Genomic DNA, 17,422 nt, shown 5'->3' with positions numbered 1-17,422 from the left:
AAAGACAACTGACTGAAGAGTTGAATAGGTAAGTGATGAATGTGTCAGCCCGAAAAGTTCCAGGAAAGTGTCATCTTTCTAAAAGCTTGCTCTCTGGGGAATGGAAAATCTCAAAGTGACAAAATAGCTTGGCACTGTCAGCTGTCTTTAAAAAAAAAGAAAAAACCTGGGACAAAAATCAAGAAGTCAAAATTAGACTTTATGGGTAATGGTTCTAGTACATAAATTGAGTATTCTAGTTTATTGGAAAATCCTATGGGATCTACTTTAACAATGGCACATGGAGAACTATCCTAGGTTTATATATAGAAATGGTTTACTGATGAACTTCAAATTTTAAAAATGAAGCAGTCATTGTTGTCGAGCAAAGTGGTACATCTGAGTGTCAAGAAGCCAGCTCATTTCTAGGCAAAACACTGCAAACGTAGAGTGAAAGAATAAGAAGATAGAAGGGGCCCTTGAGATGCTGTCAGTTCCTCTTCCTCCTCTCAGAGCAGTCCCTGAGTCATTGTCAAAGACACTTCTCTACAGGCTTCCATCGTCTCTAAAAACACCAGGCAACTGGGTTTATGATACTCAGCACCCAACACTGAAGAACGGGGTAGACTGAGACAAACTTCTCACAGTGAATTCCCAGAGGTCCATGATTATGAGGTGTAATCAAATGTGCACTACATGACAAAAGTTCTGCTGAGACTCATAATGTATAGCCCTAGAAGAAAAAGAGAACTAGAGAAAAGCAAAAGGGAAACATGCTACAGTCTTAGAATATTAAAACCTCTCAGTGGTTATGTATGTGTACATAATGAACCAAAAAGAACCTCTCAGGATCCTCAACATTCACACCCTTAAATATTTCAGACATAATACAGTTTTGGTCATACCATAATTATATACACATGCATCAACCCACTCCAGTATTCTTGCCTGGGTAATCCCATGGACAGAAGAGCCTGGTGGGCTATAGTCTGTGGGGTTGCTAAAGAGTCAGACACAACTTAGTGACTAAACAACAACAACAACAATATAGTCCTAAATTGTGTAAGTTAAAAAAAAAATAACTGCATATATTTTACTTTCTCAAATTTTTTTTTTTGTGTGTGTGTCTGTATGTTGTAGGGGAGGGGTCTTTTTTCTTCTTGTAGCTTTGTTAATTTCATAAAAAATAAATACCTTCACTCTATAGAGATTTAAGGATTATTTTGAAAAGGTGAGTTGCTACAAAGTTTAATTATGTAAGTAATAACTGTCTGTCAAAAAGATTTCAAAAAATGTTTAATAGAATCACAACTTATTGTTCTGAGATAATTTGATTTTATATTGTCTTATATAGCTGTCAAAAGTCACTTTCTTTTTGTGCTGTAATGAATCAAATTACATTAGATAGAAAATTACTGTAAGAAAAAAAAAGAAAAAAAAAGAAAAAAAAAGAAAATTACTGTAAGATTCTTGGTATTAATAAATCATACATATAATAAAAATGCTCAATGTTTCTTCAAATGGCATTTTTAATAGTGCAGGTATATCAGCAATATGAGGTTCTGAAAACCTGAGATGACAAAAGGAGATTAATTTTGGAATATGGATTTTAATTCAATATGAACCTTGTCTCTTTTGTTTTTAATGGAATTATATCTACTGAAATAAACTTGGCAAAAATTAAAGCAGGAAACCAGGAAATCAAAGGAAGTTAACCAAAACTGCATGGTTACTCCTCCTCTAAGCCAAACACATCCTTTAAAAGGTTTAAATAGTAAATGTATTTCACAGGAATAGGTGATGGCATCCCAAGCCACTCATCTTCACATCTCTGGGAAAAAAACACAAAGAAGGATATAATTAGAACTACATTTGAAAGTGCAGTTTTGTAAATGCAACATCGAATTGTTTGTTCCTTGTCATTTATATAAGCTCTTGGCTAAGTAGTTTATTTTCCAAGGAGAAACTTCATTGACTTTCAGATCATCAGGACTCTGCAGTAGATTGGATTCTTATACTCGATCCTTTCTCCTTCCCTGTATTAGAATTATATATAGTGTGCTCTTTGCCATGTGAATTTGCCGAATCTCCTATGGAATCCTGTTTCCTAAGGAGTCCTTTTTTCCTTTGACATGAATTTGGCCACATGGCTGGCTTTGGCCTATGTCATCTTAGCAGATATACCACAGACAGAGGTCCTAATGTGCTGGAATGGTTTGGCTTGGCCTTTGTACCTCTGCCATCACCATAAGAAGAACATGGACCAAGATGCTGCTGGTCCCAGAACGACACAGGTGGAGAAAGCCCCCACATATGCATGATATATCATGGGCTTCCCAGGTGGTTCAGTGGTAAAGAATCCATTTGCCAGTGCAGAAGACCTGGCTTCCATCTGTGGGTGGGGAAGATCTCCTGGAGAAGGAAATGGCAACCAACTCCAGTATTCTTGCCTGGAAAATTCCAAGGACAGAGGAGCCCACTGGGCTACCGTGCATGGACTCGCAAAGAGTTGGACATGACTGCATGCACATGTGCACACACACACATATATGTGTATATATATTTGCTAAACACCTTCACTCTAAAGAGGTTTAAGAATTATTTGGCTAAGGTGGCTTGTAATAAAATGCAATTATGTAATAATAAACATGTCAAGAAGATTTAAAAAATCTTGTATATATAAATCTACATATACATAGGCATACACATACTTTTATTTATGCTGCAATGGCTAATTAATATTATTATCAATGGCAGGGGAGGTGAGTCCCATAACTACGGCTACCTATATTTCTATTGTCAAGCTTAATTGTCGTATATAAGAGCCGTTAGATCTTTCTTAGTGCAAAATTAGTATCTAGAGTCATGTGGTGCCACAGAAATACAGGTAAGGGTTCCATAATTCTATGTGATGTGGAAGCAACCTGAGAAAGTGATATTTCATTTGGGCTTTACGGGATGAGGAACAGTTTGTTGATGTGTTGTTTAGCTACTAAGTCATGTCCAGCTCTTTGTGACCCCATGGACTGTAGCCCTTCAGGCTCCTCTGTCCATAGGATTTCCAAGGCAAGAATACTGGAGTGAGTTGCCATTTTCATCTCCAGGGGATCTTCCCAATCAAAGGATTGAACTGGCATCTTCTGCATTGCAGGTGGATTCTTTACCACTGAGCCACCAAGGAAGTCTTGAGCAGCAAGCAGTTCAGCAGGGGATTAAATTGACGAAGGCTGTTCTAGGCATAGAGAATAGTATAAGCAAAGGCTTGGAGACCTAAAAATCCTATTTTCAAGAAAGGGTGAGTGTCCTGGTTGGTCTGGGATACACAGTACAAAGCGAGAAGAGAGGCAGTTGGAAGGAAAAGGCGGGGCCAAACTTGAGGCCTTCTGTGCTAGTTTATGCTTTATGCTGTGGCTAAGGAAAGTCAACGGTGAATCTCAGTGAAACTGGATTAGAAGTTTATTGGGTAACTCATTGGATGTATGAAGAATGAAAGGAAGGAGGACAATCACTTTGGAGGTTACTACAATAATCCTAGGGAGAGATGACTATGCCAATAACCAGTGCAGCTGAGCCTGGGGTGAATAAGAGCTAAATCTGAAAGACTCTGCTGCAGTAGAACATACATCACCTGGAAGGTGATTGATGTGAAGTGGTGATAAAAGAAAGGGGTCAAGTTATAAGTTGAATTGTATTGTATCCCCTCAAAAAAGACATGTTGGAGTCCTAACCCTCTGATATCTCAGAATGTGACCTTATTTGGAAATAAGGTCATTGCAGATGTAATTAGCTCGATGTGGTCATCCTGGAGTAGGTTAGGCCCCCTAATTCAATATGCTCGGTGACCTTATAAACTAATACAGATAAGGATGGTTCTAAGACTTCTAAATTTGGTAACAGCTGATGATGTCTGTATTAGTTTCCTAGGGCTCCCATAACAAACTACCACAAACTGAGAGGCTTAAAGGCACAAAATGCATTCTGTCACTGTGAAGACACCAGATGTCCAAAATCAAGGTGCTGGCAGGGCTGGTTCTTCCTGGACACTCTAAGGGAGACTGTCCCATGCCCCTCTCCCAGCTTCTGGGAGTTGATGGCTATCCTTTGAGTTCCTTGGCTTGTAGATACATCAGTCCAGTCTGCCTCTATCTTGTTCTCTGTGTGTCTGTGTGTGTCTCTGTCATCACATAGCCTTCTTATGACAATAATTATTGGATTTAGGGGCCACTCTAATCCAGTATGAGCTCATTTTAACTTTTAGTAGGTGTTTTAATTGTATCTGCAAAGATTCCATTTCCAAATAAGTTCACATTCTGAGGTTCTGGGTAGACATGAATTGAGTGAGGTGGGGGGGGGCGACATTATAAAGAAAATAAAAAAGCACAAAGAAGAGAAGTTTTAAACATTTTTAACTGGGAAATGATGGTCATAGGGAGAAACTAAGCTCAGTTTGGGGCATTTTAATTTGAGGTACCCATTAGACAGCAAGGTAAAGATTCTGGGAAATATCTGGAAACAGGGTTCTGTATAGCACAGACCTAAACTCCAGAACTGGGCAAAGAGGTGGAAGTCACTGAAACATGGGTTATATGTAAAACTGTGATAATTAATAACGATGATGCAGAATCAGAATCAGAAGAGCACCAAGAACTGGCATCTCTAACTGAAGCATAAAGCCTTAGTTTAAGAGATGCTTGATGATGACAATGATTATGAATTTACTGGTTATTTACTATACGACAGGTATTCTTTTAAGTGTTATACCGAGCTATTTAATTGCTGCAGTTTAAAAAGTTAATAAACAGAAACTTCAGTTAAATAGAGTCAGGAGACCAGAAGGGGAAGCCTTCATGCCCTTCATTATAAGTAGAACACAAGAGAAGAAGAGCGACTCCTCTTCTTCCCTGGCAAGGACACAGCCAATGAAAAGACATGGGCCCTTTGTCTACTATCGCTTTTCCAATTTCCTTTTCCTCTCAAGTGTTCTCCTTCCCTTGCCAAGGAGGAACTTGCACATGGCTTACCATGGCTGCAGACCCCCAAATGCACTTCTCTTGTTGTTGTTGTTTAATCGCTAAGTCGTGTCTGACTCTTTGGGACCCCATGGCAATTCTCTGATGATTGCAAATAAATTCATCTTCGCTGGAGAAGTATCTGGAAATCTATTTGATTTTAAGTCAACACCTGGATTTAGAAAAGGCACCAGAGATCAAATTGCCAACATCTGTTGGATCATTGAAAAAGCAAAAGAGTTCCAGAAAAACATCTACTTCTGCTTTATTGACTACACCAAAGCCTTTGACTGTGTGGATCACAACAAACTGTGGGAAATTCTTAAAGAGATGGGAACACCAGACCACATCAGCTGCCTCCTGAGAAATCTGTATCCAGGTCAAGAAGCAACAGTTAGAACTGGACATGGAACAACTGACTGGTTCCAAATCGGCAAAGGAGTACGTCAAGGCTGTATATCGTCACCCTGCTTATTTAACTTATATTCAGAGTACAAAATGAGAAATGCTGGGCTGGATGAAGCACAAGCTGGAATCAAGATTGCCGGGAGAAATATCAATAACCTCAGATATGCAGATGATGCCATCCTTATGGCAGAAAGCTAAGAAGAACTAAAGGGCCTCTTGATGAAAGTGAAAGAGGAGAGTGAAAAATTTGGCTTAAAACTCAACATTCAGAAAACTAAGATCATGGCATCCGGTCCCATCACTTCATGGCAAATAGATGGGGAAACAGTGACAGACTTTATTTTTGGGGGCTCCAAAATCCCTGCAGATGGTGACTGCTGCTGCTAGGTCGCTTCAGTCGTGTCTGACTCTGTGCGACCCCATAGATGGCAGCCTACCAGGCTCTGCCATCCCTGGGATTCTCTAGGCAAGAATACTGGAGTGGGTTGCCATTTCCTTCTCCAATGGTGACTGCAGCCATGAAATTAAAAGACTCTTCCTCCTTGGAAGAAAAGTTATGAACAACTTAGACAGCATATTAAAAAGCAGAGACATTACTTTGCCAACAAAGGTCCATCTAGTCAAAGCTATGGTTTTTCCAGTAGTGATGTATGGATGTGAGAGTTGGACTATAAATAAAGCTGAATGCTGAAGAATTGATGCTTTTGAACTGTGGTGTTGGGGAAGACTCTTGAGAGTCCCTTGGACTGCAAGGAGATCCAACCAGTCCATCCTAAAGGAAATCAGTCCTGAATATTCATTGGAAGGACTGATGCTGAAGCTGAAACGCCAATACTTTGGCCACTTGATGCAAAGAACTGACTCATTTAAAAAGACCCTGATGCTGGGAATGATTGAAGGCGGGAGGAGAAGGGGATGACAGAGGGTGAGATGGTTGGATGGCATCACTGACTCAATGGACATGAGTCTGAATAAACTCCAGGAGTTGGTGATGGACAGGGAAGCTTGGCGTGCTGCAGTCCATGGTGTTGCAAAAAGTTGGACACAACTGAGTGACTGAACTGAACTGAACTGAACTGAACTGAACTGAAGAGTTTTAAGAGCTCTGTGCCAGAAATGGGGACAAAACCAAATATACATTTCTTACTATAAATCACCAGATCATACTGCCCATGTGTGAATATTCGGTTCCTCTAGCACTACAAACTCAGATATTTTGGCAGAAGTGTCACTTCCATCTAGAACCTGGAGAAAAGGGACAAAGGGAAATAAACTTGAGGGAAGTGATATTGATTTTAGAGAAAGGGCATAGCAGAGCTGGAGCTGTCAGGAAAGCATTGTGTGAGCCACAGGATTTAAAGTGGTCAGAATTAAAAGAAATGGACTATTGTTGTTGTTGGGGGTGGGAGATAATTTCCTCCCACCCTTCTAGGTTCTTTTGGCTGGCTGAATAGTTAAAATGAGGTTAAGATGGATTAACAGGAGAAAAAAAAAATGCTTATATATGGGGAATCCATATAAACGTGAGAGATTCCAAAGACAGGTAAAATGAGGTATAGATGTCATTCTTGACTAAAGAACTGAGGAGAAGGGGTTAGGGGTCTGGGACTGCAAAAGGAAAGGGAAGGAAAGCAATTCCCAGGAAGATGAGAACAGCAAATGTTTGGTAAAGAAATGTTTGCTGGTCCATGCAGAAACAATGGAACACAGAAACAAATTTGAACAAGCAGATTTGCTCAGTTCCTTCCTGTCTACCTCACATCTGCTCTCTTCTTGGAACAAGTCCTTTATCTAAATTCTTTTAGGCAGTTAAGGGGGAGGTAAAAGCTCTTCCTGAGTCTTTTGTTTCTTAAAAATAATCAACTTAAAATAATCCTCCTGCCAGAGAAGCACATTTTGGGGTGGCAGATTTTGCTCCCATACATTATTTTTTCATCTTAAATTGTCCTTAACTTCAAATCTCAGGGCATTTTCCTTGAGTTTCATTTACCCAGGTTTGGCTTGTTGCTAATAAATTTCTCATCTCTAAACTCTTGAGTTATCATTATTCCAATATAAGTTCTTCTCTTTCTTTTCTCTTGTTGTTAAGATTTAAATCATGATTTCTTGCTCAAAAATCAAACAAAAATTAAACCAAACAGTTCAAAAATTTTGCTGCCAAATAAAGAAAGAAGATCTTCTAATACTGACCTGTTTCATGAGAGAAGATAATTTCATTGTAATGTTATATGTTGCTCAATGTGTTTCTTTTTTGTACTGAAAAATTTGTTTAAAAAAAGCCTATCAGGAAATAGTGATTTTGAATGTACATATTTGTACAATGTTCTTCTATAACATGGTAAAATTAAGAAATACAGTCAGCGCTCCATATCCACAGATTCACCCAACCATGGGTCAACAGTATTTGGAAAAAAAGGATCTGGAGAATTCCAAATAGCAAACCTTGAATCTGCCACACACCAACTATTTACATAGTGTTTACATTGTATTTACAACTATTTACATGCATTTACATAGTATTAGGTATTTTAAGTAATCTAGAGATGATTTAAAATATACAGGAGGATATGCATAGATTACATTTTATGTAAGAGACTTGAGCATCCTCAGATGTTAGTATCTGCAGGAGATCCTAGAACCAAGATACTGAGGAACTACTCTATCACTTAAGAGTGAAAATTGCTTAAAGTCTTATAATGAAATTTTTGAGAACATGTTGAATAGTTGAATTGAATGACTTGATCTTAGCCTTCATTGATTAAAAAAGATACACACACACACACACACACACACACATTTTATATATGCACATTCAGACACACAGTGATTTACTACTTTAGGGCACAGGAAAGACATTTCTTGAAGTTCCATGTAGTATGAATTACATAGAATACAACCTAGGAGTTGGTTTAGCCATCATCCATCTGAATAGTCATTTCCTTCTTTACACAGCTGGTTGGGTAGTCTGGGCTCAACCTTCAGCATCCAACAGGAGGCATTCTTGAAAGAGAAGTATAGTGTCCCTTCAAGAATCACAGTTTTTTCTACTTAACTATTCTTGTTGAAAATGATGGGACTAAATGTAGCCATGTAGGATGAGAGCCAGCTGCTTCTGAATAGGCCTGCTCCTTCCCTGGGATTTGGAGGGTAGCCCAGCAGATAAGCAGGGCTCTGGAGCCCTCATACTGGGGTTATGGTCCAGACTTCTCCACTTACTGGCAGTTTGACTTTAGACAAACTACTTAACCCTTCTCTTGCCTCAGTTTCCTTTTCTGTAGATGAGTATCATAATAATACCTACCTCTTAGGGTTTTCTGCTGTTGTTTAGTTCAGTTCAGTCACTCAGTCGTGTCCAACTCTTTGCAACACCATGAACTGCAGCACGCCATGCTTTCCTGTCCATCACCAACTCCTGGAGTTTATTCAGACTCACGTCCATTGAGTCAGTGATGCCATCCAACCATCTCATCCTCTGTCATCCCCTTCTCCTCCCGCCTTCAATCATTCCCAGCATCAGGGTCTTTTTAAATGAGTCAGTTCTGTGCATCAAGTGGCCAAAGTATTGGCGTTTCAGCTTCAGCATCAGTCCTTCCAATGAATATTCAGGACTGATTTCCTTTAGGATGGACTGGTTGGATCTCCTTGCAGTCCAAGGGACTCTCAAGAGTCTTCCCCAACACCACAGTTCAAAAGCATCAATTCTTCAGCATTCAGCTTTATTTATATTCCAACTCTCACATCCATACATCACTACTGGAAAAACCATAGCTTTGACTAGATGGACCTTTGTTGGCAAAGTAATGTCTCTGCTTTTTAATATGCTGTCTAGGTTGGTCATAACTTTTCTCGCAAGGAGGAAGAGTCTTTTAATTTCATGGCTGCAGTCACCATCTTCAGGGATTTTGGAGCCCCCCAAAATAAAGTCTGTCACTGTTTCCACTGTTTCCCCATCTATTTGCCATGAAGTGATGGGACCAGATGCCAAGATCTTAGTTTTCTGAATGTTGAGTTTTAAGCCAACTTTTTCACTCTCTCTTTCACTTTCATCAAGAGGCTCTTTAGTTTTTCTTAGCTTTCTGCCATAAGGATGACATCATCTGCATATCTGAGGTTATTGATATTTCTCCTGGCAATCTTGATTCCAGCTTGTGCTTCATCCAGCCCAGCATTTCTCATTTTGTACTCTGAATACAAGTTAAATAAGCAGGGTGACGATATACAGCCTTGACGTACTCCTTTGCCAATTTGGAACCAGTCAGTTGTTCCATGTCCAGTTCTAACTGTTGCTTCTTGACCTGGATACAGATTTCTCAGGAGGCAGCTGATGTGGTCTGGTGTTCCCATCTCTTTAAGAATTTCCCACAGTTTGTTGTGATCCACACAGTCAAAGGCTTTGGTGTAGTCAATAAAGCAGAAGTAGATGTTTTTCTGGAACTCTTTTGCTTTTTCAATGATCCAACAGATGTTGGCAATTTGATCTCTGGTTTCTCTGCCTTTTCTAAACTCAGCTTGAACATCTGGAAGTTCACGGTTCACACACTATTGAAGCCTGGCTTGAAGGATTTTGAGCATTACTTTGCAAGTGGGTGAGATGAGTGCAACTGTGTAGTAGTTTGGACATTCTTTGGCACTGCCTTTCTTTGGGACTGGAAGGAAAACTGACCTTTTCCAGTCCTGTAGCCACTGCTGAGTTTTCCAAATTTGCTGGTATATTGAGTGCAGCACTTTAACAGCATCATTTTTTAGGATTTGAAATAGCTCAACTGCAATTCCATCACCTCCACTAGCTTAAAACTCTTGGAATGTCCTAAGTGATGACAGTGATAGGGTCTCTTTTCTTATGTTTATGTGACATTTTTGAAAACCACCTTAATGGTGGGGCTGGTTGCCAAAGGAGCCAACCACATGATTGGAGGGTTGGAACTTTCAGTGCCCCACCTCCACTCCCCCCCCCATACCTCCAGGGCGGGGGCAAGGGGCTGAAGAGTGGCTTCACTCACCAACAGCCAACAATTTAGTCTATCATGCCTTTTTAATGAAACCTCCATAAAACCCCAAAGGTACAGTGTTTGCAGAGTTTCCAGGTTGGTGAACACGTGGAGGTGTGGGGAGAGTAGTTGAGCCCAGAGTGGGAATAGAAACTCTGCGCCCTTACCCCACATTGTGCTTCATGCCTCTCTCCTCCATCTGCCTGTTCCTGACTTAGGATGTTTAGTTGCTTCAGTTGGGTCCAACTGTTTGAGACCCTGTGGACTGTAGCCCACCAGGCTCCTCTGTCCATGGGATTTCCCAGGCAAGAACACTGGAGTGTGTTGCCATTTACTTCTCCAGGGGATCTTCCCAATCCAGGGATTGAACCTGAGTCTCCTGCATTGCAGGCATATTCTTTACCACTGAGCTACCCAGGAAGCTGTACCTGACTTATATCCTTTCATAATAAACAGGTTATCTAGTAAGTAAGTTGTTCTTCTGAGTTATGTAAGCAGCTCAAGCAAATTACTCAAACCCAAGGAGGAGGACGATGACCCACGTATGGCTCAGATGGTAAAGCATCTGTCTACAATGTGGGAGACCTGGGTTCGATCCCTGGGTTGGGAGGATCCCCTGGAAAAAGAAATGGCAACCCACTTCAGTATTCTTGCCTGAGAAATCCCATGGACGGAGAAGCCTGGTAGGCTACGTCCATGGAATCGCAGAGTCGGACACGACTGAGCGACTTCACTTATTGAGGACGACATGGGAACCTCCAATCCACAGCCCTTTGGTCAGAAGCACAGGTGACAACTAGGACTTGTGAATGACATCTGAAGGAGTGGAGGTGGTCCTGTGGGACTGAGCCCTTAGCCTGTGGGATCTGATACTATCTCCAGGTAGACAGTATTAGAATTGAGCTGACCTGTAGGAGACTCAGCTGGTGCTGAGAACTGCTTGGTATGGGGGAAAACACACATTGGAATTGGTACCAGAATTGCAACTAACCCCCAATTTCAGGCAGATGTTCACAGTACTAGTTTAAATGGACTAACAGTAATCAAGTTGGGATCCAAAGGAGGAAGGAAGCAGGACATAAGATTTAAGAAACTCAGGGGAATGGGGTGTTAATAAAGTAGAGGGCAAAGGTATCTTCCTCATAATTTTGTCTGTAATTGGGTCCACCTAAAAGAATCAGTCTGCATATAAGTTAAATAAGCAGGGTGACAATATACAGCCTTGACATACTCTTTTCCCGATTTGGAACCAGTCTGCTGTTCCATGTCCAGTTTTAACTGCTGCTTCTTGATCTGCACATGCAGAGCACATCATTCCAAGTGCCAGGCTGAATGAAGCACAAGCTGGAATCAATACTGCCGGAAGAAATATCAATAACCTCAGATATGCAGATGACGCCACCCTTATGGCAAAAAGCGTAGAAGAACCAAAGAGCCTCTTGATCAAAGTGAAAGAGGAGAGTAAAAAAGTTGGCTTAAAACTCAACATTCAGAAAACTAAGATCATGGCATCTGGTTCCATCACCTTATGGCAAATAGATGGAGAAACAGTGGAAATAGTGACAGACTTTATTTTTGGGGGCTCCAAAATCACTGCAGATGGTGACTGCAGCCATGAAATTAAAAGACTCTTGCTCCTTGGAAGACAAGCTATGACAAATCTAGACAGTATATTAAAAAGCAAAGACATTATTTTGCCAACAAAATTCTGTCTAGTCAACGCTGTCGTTTTTCCAGTAGTCATGTATGGATGTGAGAGTTGGACTATAAAGTAAGCTGAGCACTGGAGAATTGATGCTTTTGAACTGTGGTGTTGGAGAAGACTCTTGAGAGTCCCTTGGACTGCAAGGAGATCCAACCAGTCCATCCTAAAGGAAATCAGTCCTGAATATTCATTGGAAGAACTAATGCTCAAGCTAAAGCTCCAGTACTTTGGCCACCTGATGAGAAGAACTGACTCATTGGAAAAGACCCTGATGCTGGGAAAGATTGAAGGCAGGAGGAGAAGAGGATGACAGAGGATGAGATGGTTGGATGGCATCACCAACTCTAGGGACATGAGTTTGAGTAAGCTCTGGGAGTTGGTGATGGACAGGGAAGCCTGGCATGCTGCAGTCCATGGGGTCGCAAAGAGTTGGACACGACTGAGCAACTGAACTGAACTGAAAGGAATCACATGGCCAGTCTCTTTTGAAGAGGTCTTTGGTAACAAGGTAACCCACTCCAGTACTCTTGCTTGGAAAATCCCATGGATGGAGGAGCCTGGTAGGCTATATAGTCCATGGGGTCGCAAAGAGTCAGACACAACTGAGTGACTTCATTTTCTTTCACTTGGTAACATGAGAAATCCCCTCGCTACCATTGCCTAATTGTTCTAATAAATCTGCAAATGTTCCAATCGTTACATAATATTTATGACTGGGCAGTGAGTTAAAAATATTCTTTGTCCTCACTGACCTTTTATTCATCCCACGCTACAAAATTCGAAGAAAACTTCAGATTATATTGTTTCCCAGCACCACACATAAGTTTTAAGTGGAAATAACTGCATGGTGATTTTACAACAGGACAGTTCATCTGCAGCAGTCAATCCCTCCTATTCTGGATGAGGATAAGTCTGCTTGTGTTTCTGTAAAACAGCCTGCCTAAAGGTGCAGGATCAGACTCTTAAATACCTGTGTGTATCAGATGTTCTGCCATCGCCCCTCTGATCCTCTCCCCCTTTCCACTTTGGCGCACACCAACATAACCTCCAACCATCAGCACCTGCTTTCCTCTGCCAGAGAGCTCCCCTTTGGCCTCTGAGGCCTGCTTTGGCTGTCCTTGGGACATGCCACAGGGGCTTCCCAGGTGGCACTAGTGGTAAAGAACCCTCTCATCAACGCAGGAGACACAAGAGATGCGGGTTTGATCCCTGGGTTGGGAAGATCCCCTGGAGGGAGGGTACAGCAACCCACTCCAGTATTCTTGCCTAAAGAATCCCATGGACAGAGGAGCCTGGTGGGCTACAGTCCATGGGGTCACAAAGAGTTGGACAAGATTGCAGTGACTTAGCACGCACATGTGATGTGCCACAAGTGCCTAGGTATTCATTATTTCCCCCCACTTCAGCAGCAGCTGTCAAACGATGACTGACAGGAGTTGATAGAGGGGATAACTCTGATGTACATATCAGGTTACTAGATCCCTGTGTTTCCCGTAGACATTAAGTCCCAGTCATTCCCGTTTTTACTGGTTTGATAATATGCCTTATATTTCTGCTCTTCCATTTCTCACTTCCCTGCTCCCTTGCTAGCATTCCCTTCACTTTGTCCAAAAAACTATTTACACGCAAATCTGTTGTCTCTGAGTCAGCTTCCAGAGGAAGTCAAACAAAGATAGTATGCAATTTTGCATTTATTAAAATTAACAGAATGTCTATGAAAGTCCCGGTACAGCTTGGAACAAAGCAACTTCTTGACAAACTGTGGATGGATCCAGAGTCTCCAGTGTGACTGCCAGATAACGCTAGAGACAGTACCCAAATCTCAAAGCAAAATTCAATGTAATCTGGAGCGTAAACAGTATGTGCCACATAACATTTTCTGGAAGAAGGAAGAGCTACGAGATGCAGAGTGAAATTCAACAGTAATACAAAATCATGACTCTAAAATGGCTGGAAATCATTGTCTGCAAGAGGGCCCCATGACATCTTTCAATCTGGCTGTCACCGGAGCTACTTAAGATGTCAGAGAAGTTGGCAATAAATTACTTGTTCATCAATGGTGAAAAAAAAAAAAAAAACACGTAGCTGCCAATCTGTAAAACCACATATCCTTGAAATGGGAAGCAAAGATGGCACTGGATAGAAACCCAGTAAACAGCAGCTGCCCAGTGAGAACAGCAAAGCTGTGTGTGAGCTCATAGGCCTTGGATTTATTTGCTTTGACATTTTTAAAAGGAAATTTAATTGGATTATGTCTCCTTCTAGCTTAAAATTTTCTACTGTAGTACTAGCCACCAGATGCATGCGGGAAAAAGATCGGGAGCCAATTAAATTCCATGCTTCACTGAAACAAGGTTATTTTTATTCCTCCCAAATGTAAGGCTGCTAGAGTCATGTTAGTGATTTCACTCTATTACTCCCTCTTTGCTCGATAAAAAAAAAAAAAAAAGGATGTTTTTTATCTATGAGTTTGTAGAAAAATCCAGTGCTGTATGGAACTGAAATAGCTGCTTTCTTGAGTTTCTTTCTTCTGCTAGGTTGACATGACCTCAGAAATAATCAAATTAAGTTGACAGAAATCATAAAAACAATTAAATTTCAGTAAATCAAATTGAAATTAATTTGAGAAAGAAATTTTGCAAATACTTGCTAAGATAATCAAGAGCATTCTAATGACAAGGAAAATCTCATATATAAAACCAGGAGACTTGTTTATGTTTCTATCCATTTCTGTCTTTACTATAATGCCAATATTTCACAACTGCATTTCTTTGCCCTACACCAAGCTCCAGTACAGTTGTCAACTGTGTGAGTGTAGCTAAAAGTTGTTACTTTTAAACAAGAAAATCTTTCCTTGAAATTGCATTACAGGGCAAGTAAAGTTTTAAAGGAGACACGAATTTTTTTAGTTTTAGTGATAAGCTTATTTATACCATTCAAGTAGACATCATCAAACCTTTTAAATGACAGTGGATTCTGGCAGTATTGTTCCCTACTAGGTCAATGCTTTGTGTTACATAATCAGTATGTGTTTACCAGTTATTTTATAAATCTAATGAGAATGACTGAAAGTGTTAGTTGCTCAATCATGTCTGACTCTTTGCAACCCTATGAACTGTACCCACCAGGCTCTTCTCTTCTGTCCATGAGGATTCTCTGGGCAAGAATACTGGAGTGGGTATACGTTCCCTTCTCCAGAGGATCTTCCCGACCCAGGAATTAAACCTGGGTCTCCTGCATTGCAGGAGGATTCTTTACCATCTGCAACACCAGGGAAGATCAATGAGAATGGTTAATAATCTTTTATTTGAACTGTTAAATTCAACCTGAAATATTAGACATAACTTTGCTTAAAGAGTTGGAACTAGCGCTTGACTATATAATCTAGACCTTTAGGAATGCCTTTGAGTCTTAGCTTACTATCTATAAATTGGTAATGATATTTATTGCCACAATACGGTTGGGAAAATAAAATGCCACAGGGTATTCCACCCTCTAAATACCAAAAGATCTTCAAGAAGTGGGGTATCCAAAGACAGACACCAAGGTGTACCCTACTGTTCCCTATTCTACAATACCAAGGCTATATATCATCCTGTCGTGACGAGAGAAAACTTCAGAGCCAATTGCTAATGCTTCTGTAGTGCCAGTGATCATAAAAAGAAGCCATATTCAATTTTTCTCAGAAACGTCCAAAGATAAGACGCCAGTCACACAGTGTGAATTATAAAGTTTATATGAGATCCGATTTAGCATTATTTTTTAAAAAGTGACCTCTGAGATTAACCAGGCAGGCTCTAAACAGTGGGACCTCTTTTGCCAGTTTTACAGCTACCATCTGTGAGCAAGCACAATAGAATCGAATTGGGGTCTCTAGGCCGTGACAGCTCCAGGCAACATGCTGAGACCATAGATAGACACACAATGGAGTGAGAATTAAATTAGGGCTCCAATGGCTGAGGTGGGGGCTAGGCAGAGGCCCGGCCAAGGCAGCTCCTGAGAATCCAGGCTACAGGCCACAGTCAGCAGTTCTGGTGGGTGACAGTCAGTTTCTACCCATCCACACAGGGTAAGTTCTCACCAAATCAAAGCTGGGCTAGCTACGACCATGGTCCTCTCTGAGGATTCTGCTTCTTTGTTGTTAGTCCCCAGTTCTATCAGCTGATGGTATGTGAGGATCACACATAGGTGAGTCCTATCGGAGTCAGAGGGACCAGTCCTGACATCCAGCAGACAAAACTTCAGGAGCTGTTAGTCTAGACTTGGCCTTAAACATTGGCTGTGAAGCTTGCTCACCAGAGCCCAAGTCTTTACTCTGGTAACAGACCATGCTGGCTCTTTCTCCATTTGTCCCCCAAGACCCATTTTCTGCCCTTCACACCAAGCTCTCTGCCCTGGAAGGCTGACCTCTGTAGATTGCACCACTTCTTGAGCTTCTTCATTCTCTGCCTTCCGGGTGGGTCCAGCCAATGGGAAGCAGCGAGAGATAGGGGTATGGATTCCTCTTCCTCTCTCCCTGCTCTCTCCCTACCTGCTTCCACTGCTCCAGCACTTCTACTGGGCTCCAATAAGACCAGTCCCTTCTTGCTTCTCCAGACCTAGGGAGGGTAAAGGCTTCCCACTCCAGCTAGGCCCTGAGCTCTTCACTGCCCAAATTGGTTCCGTTGACCCTACACACTCCTCTGTCAATAGCCTCTGTATTAAATCCATATTCCGACTCCTCTATAAGAGCTGTGAGTCTCGAGCTAGAACCTCAGTGGTATAGGGACTCAGCCTGCTCTTTCCCCTGGCCAGGGCTGAAGGTTTTAGTTCAAGCCTGCTGATGGGCCCTCTCTGGTTGCTCAACAGTCCTAACCCCAGGATTACCCAGCACTGTGCTCCCTGTTCTGGGTAGCCTCCCTGCTAGAGCTCCCTGATATGCTGCCCTTCCAATCCCTAGTCTTGTGTAGCAGACCACTCCCCTACTCTGCTTCTGGTTGGCTAAAGCTCATGCCCCTGTTCCTCTTTTTTTGGTTCCTCACTGCACCCATTCACTGCAGTTAATCAAGCTTGGGAAGGTGTCCCAAATCCCCACCCCTACCATTCACCCTATCCATTCATGCTGATGCAAACAGAACTGGTGCTGAATCTAGTACTGGGACCTGCCTAGCTTTCATCAGCTTTGCAGTCTCTTTTCATTTCTCAGTAAGATCCTCATTTCAGTGAAGACACCTTGTTAAGTGGACAATGATCAGCCCAAGAGTATAGTTACCCACCCAGATTCTGAGTGGTGGCTGGTGCCAGTAACTTCTAGAGAGGTGTTCATGATACCTCTGGAACTTCAGCCAGAGCTG

General features: G+C 41.5%; 1 protein-coding gene across 1 annotated transcript in view; it reads right to left on the bottom strand.

The window, feature by feature from the left end:
- Positions 1-1,490: 1,490 nt before the first annotated feature.
- Positions 1,491-17,422, bottom strand: part of EFHC2 (EF-hand domain containing 2) — a 224,704-nt gene continuing 208,772 nt past the window's right edge. The window contains exon 15 of the mRNA XM_081567282.1: positions 1,491-1,810. Coding sequence (XP_081423408.1) covers positions 1,709-1,810 — 102 coding nt within the window. The 3' untranslated portion in view covers positions 1,491-1,708. The remainder of the gene's footprint in view (positions 1,811-17,422) is intronic.

Source organism: Giraffa tippelskirchi, chromosome X (assembly GCF_054371585.1).
Source record: "Giraffa tippelskirchi isolate mGirTip1 chromosome X, T2T-mGirTip1v1.2.pri, whole genome shotgun sequence".
Taxonomy (NCBI): domain Eukaryota; kingdom Metazoa; phylum Chordata; class Mammalia; order Artiodactyla; family Giraffidae; genus Giraffa; species Giraffa tippelskirchi.
The sequence above is the reverse complement of the archived record's forward strand: the minus strand, read 5'-3'. Positions and strand labels throughout refer to the sequence as shown.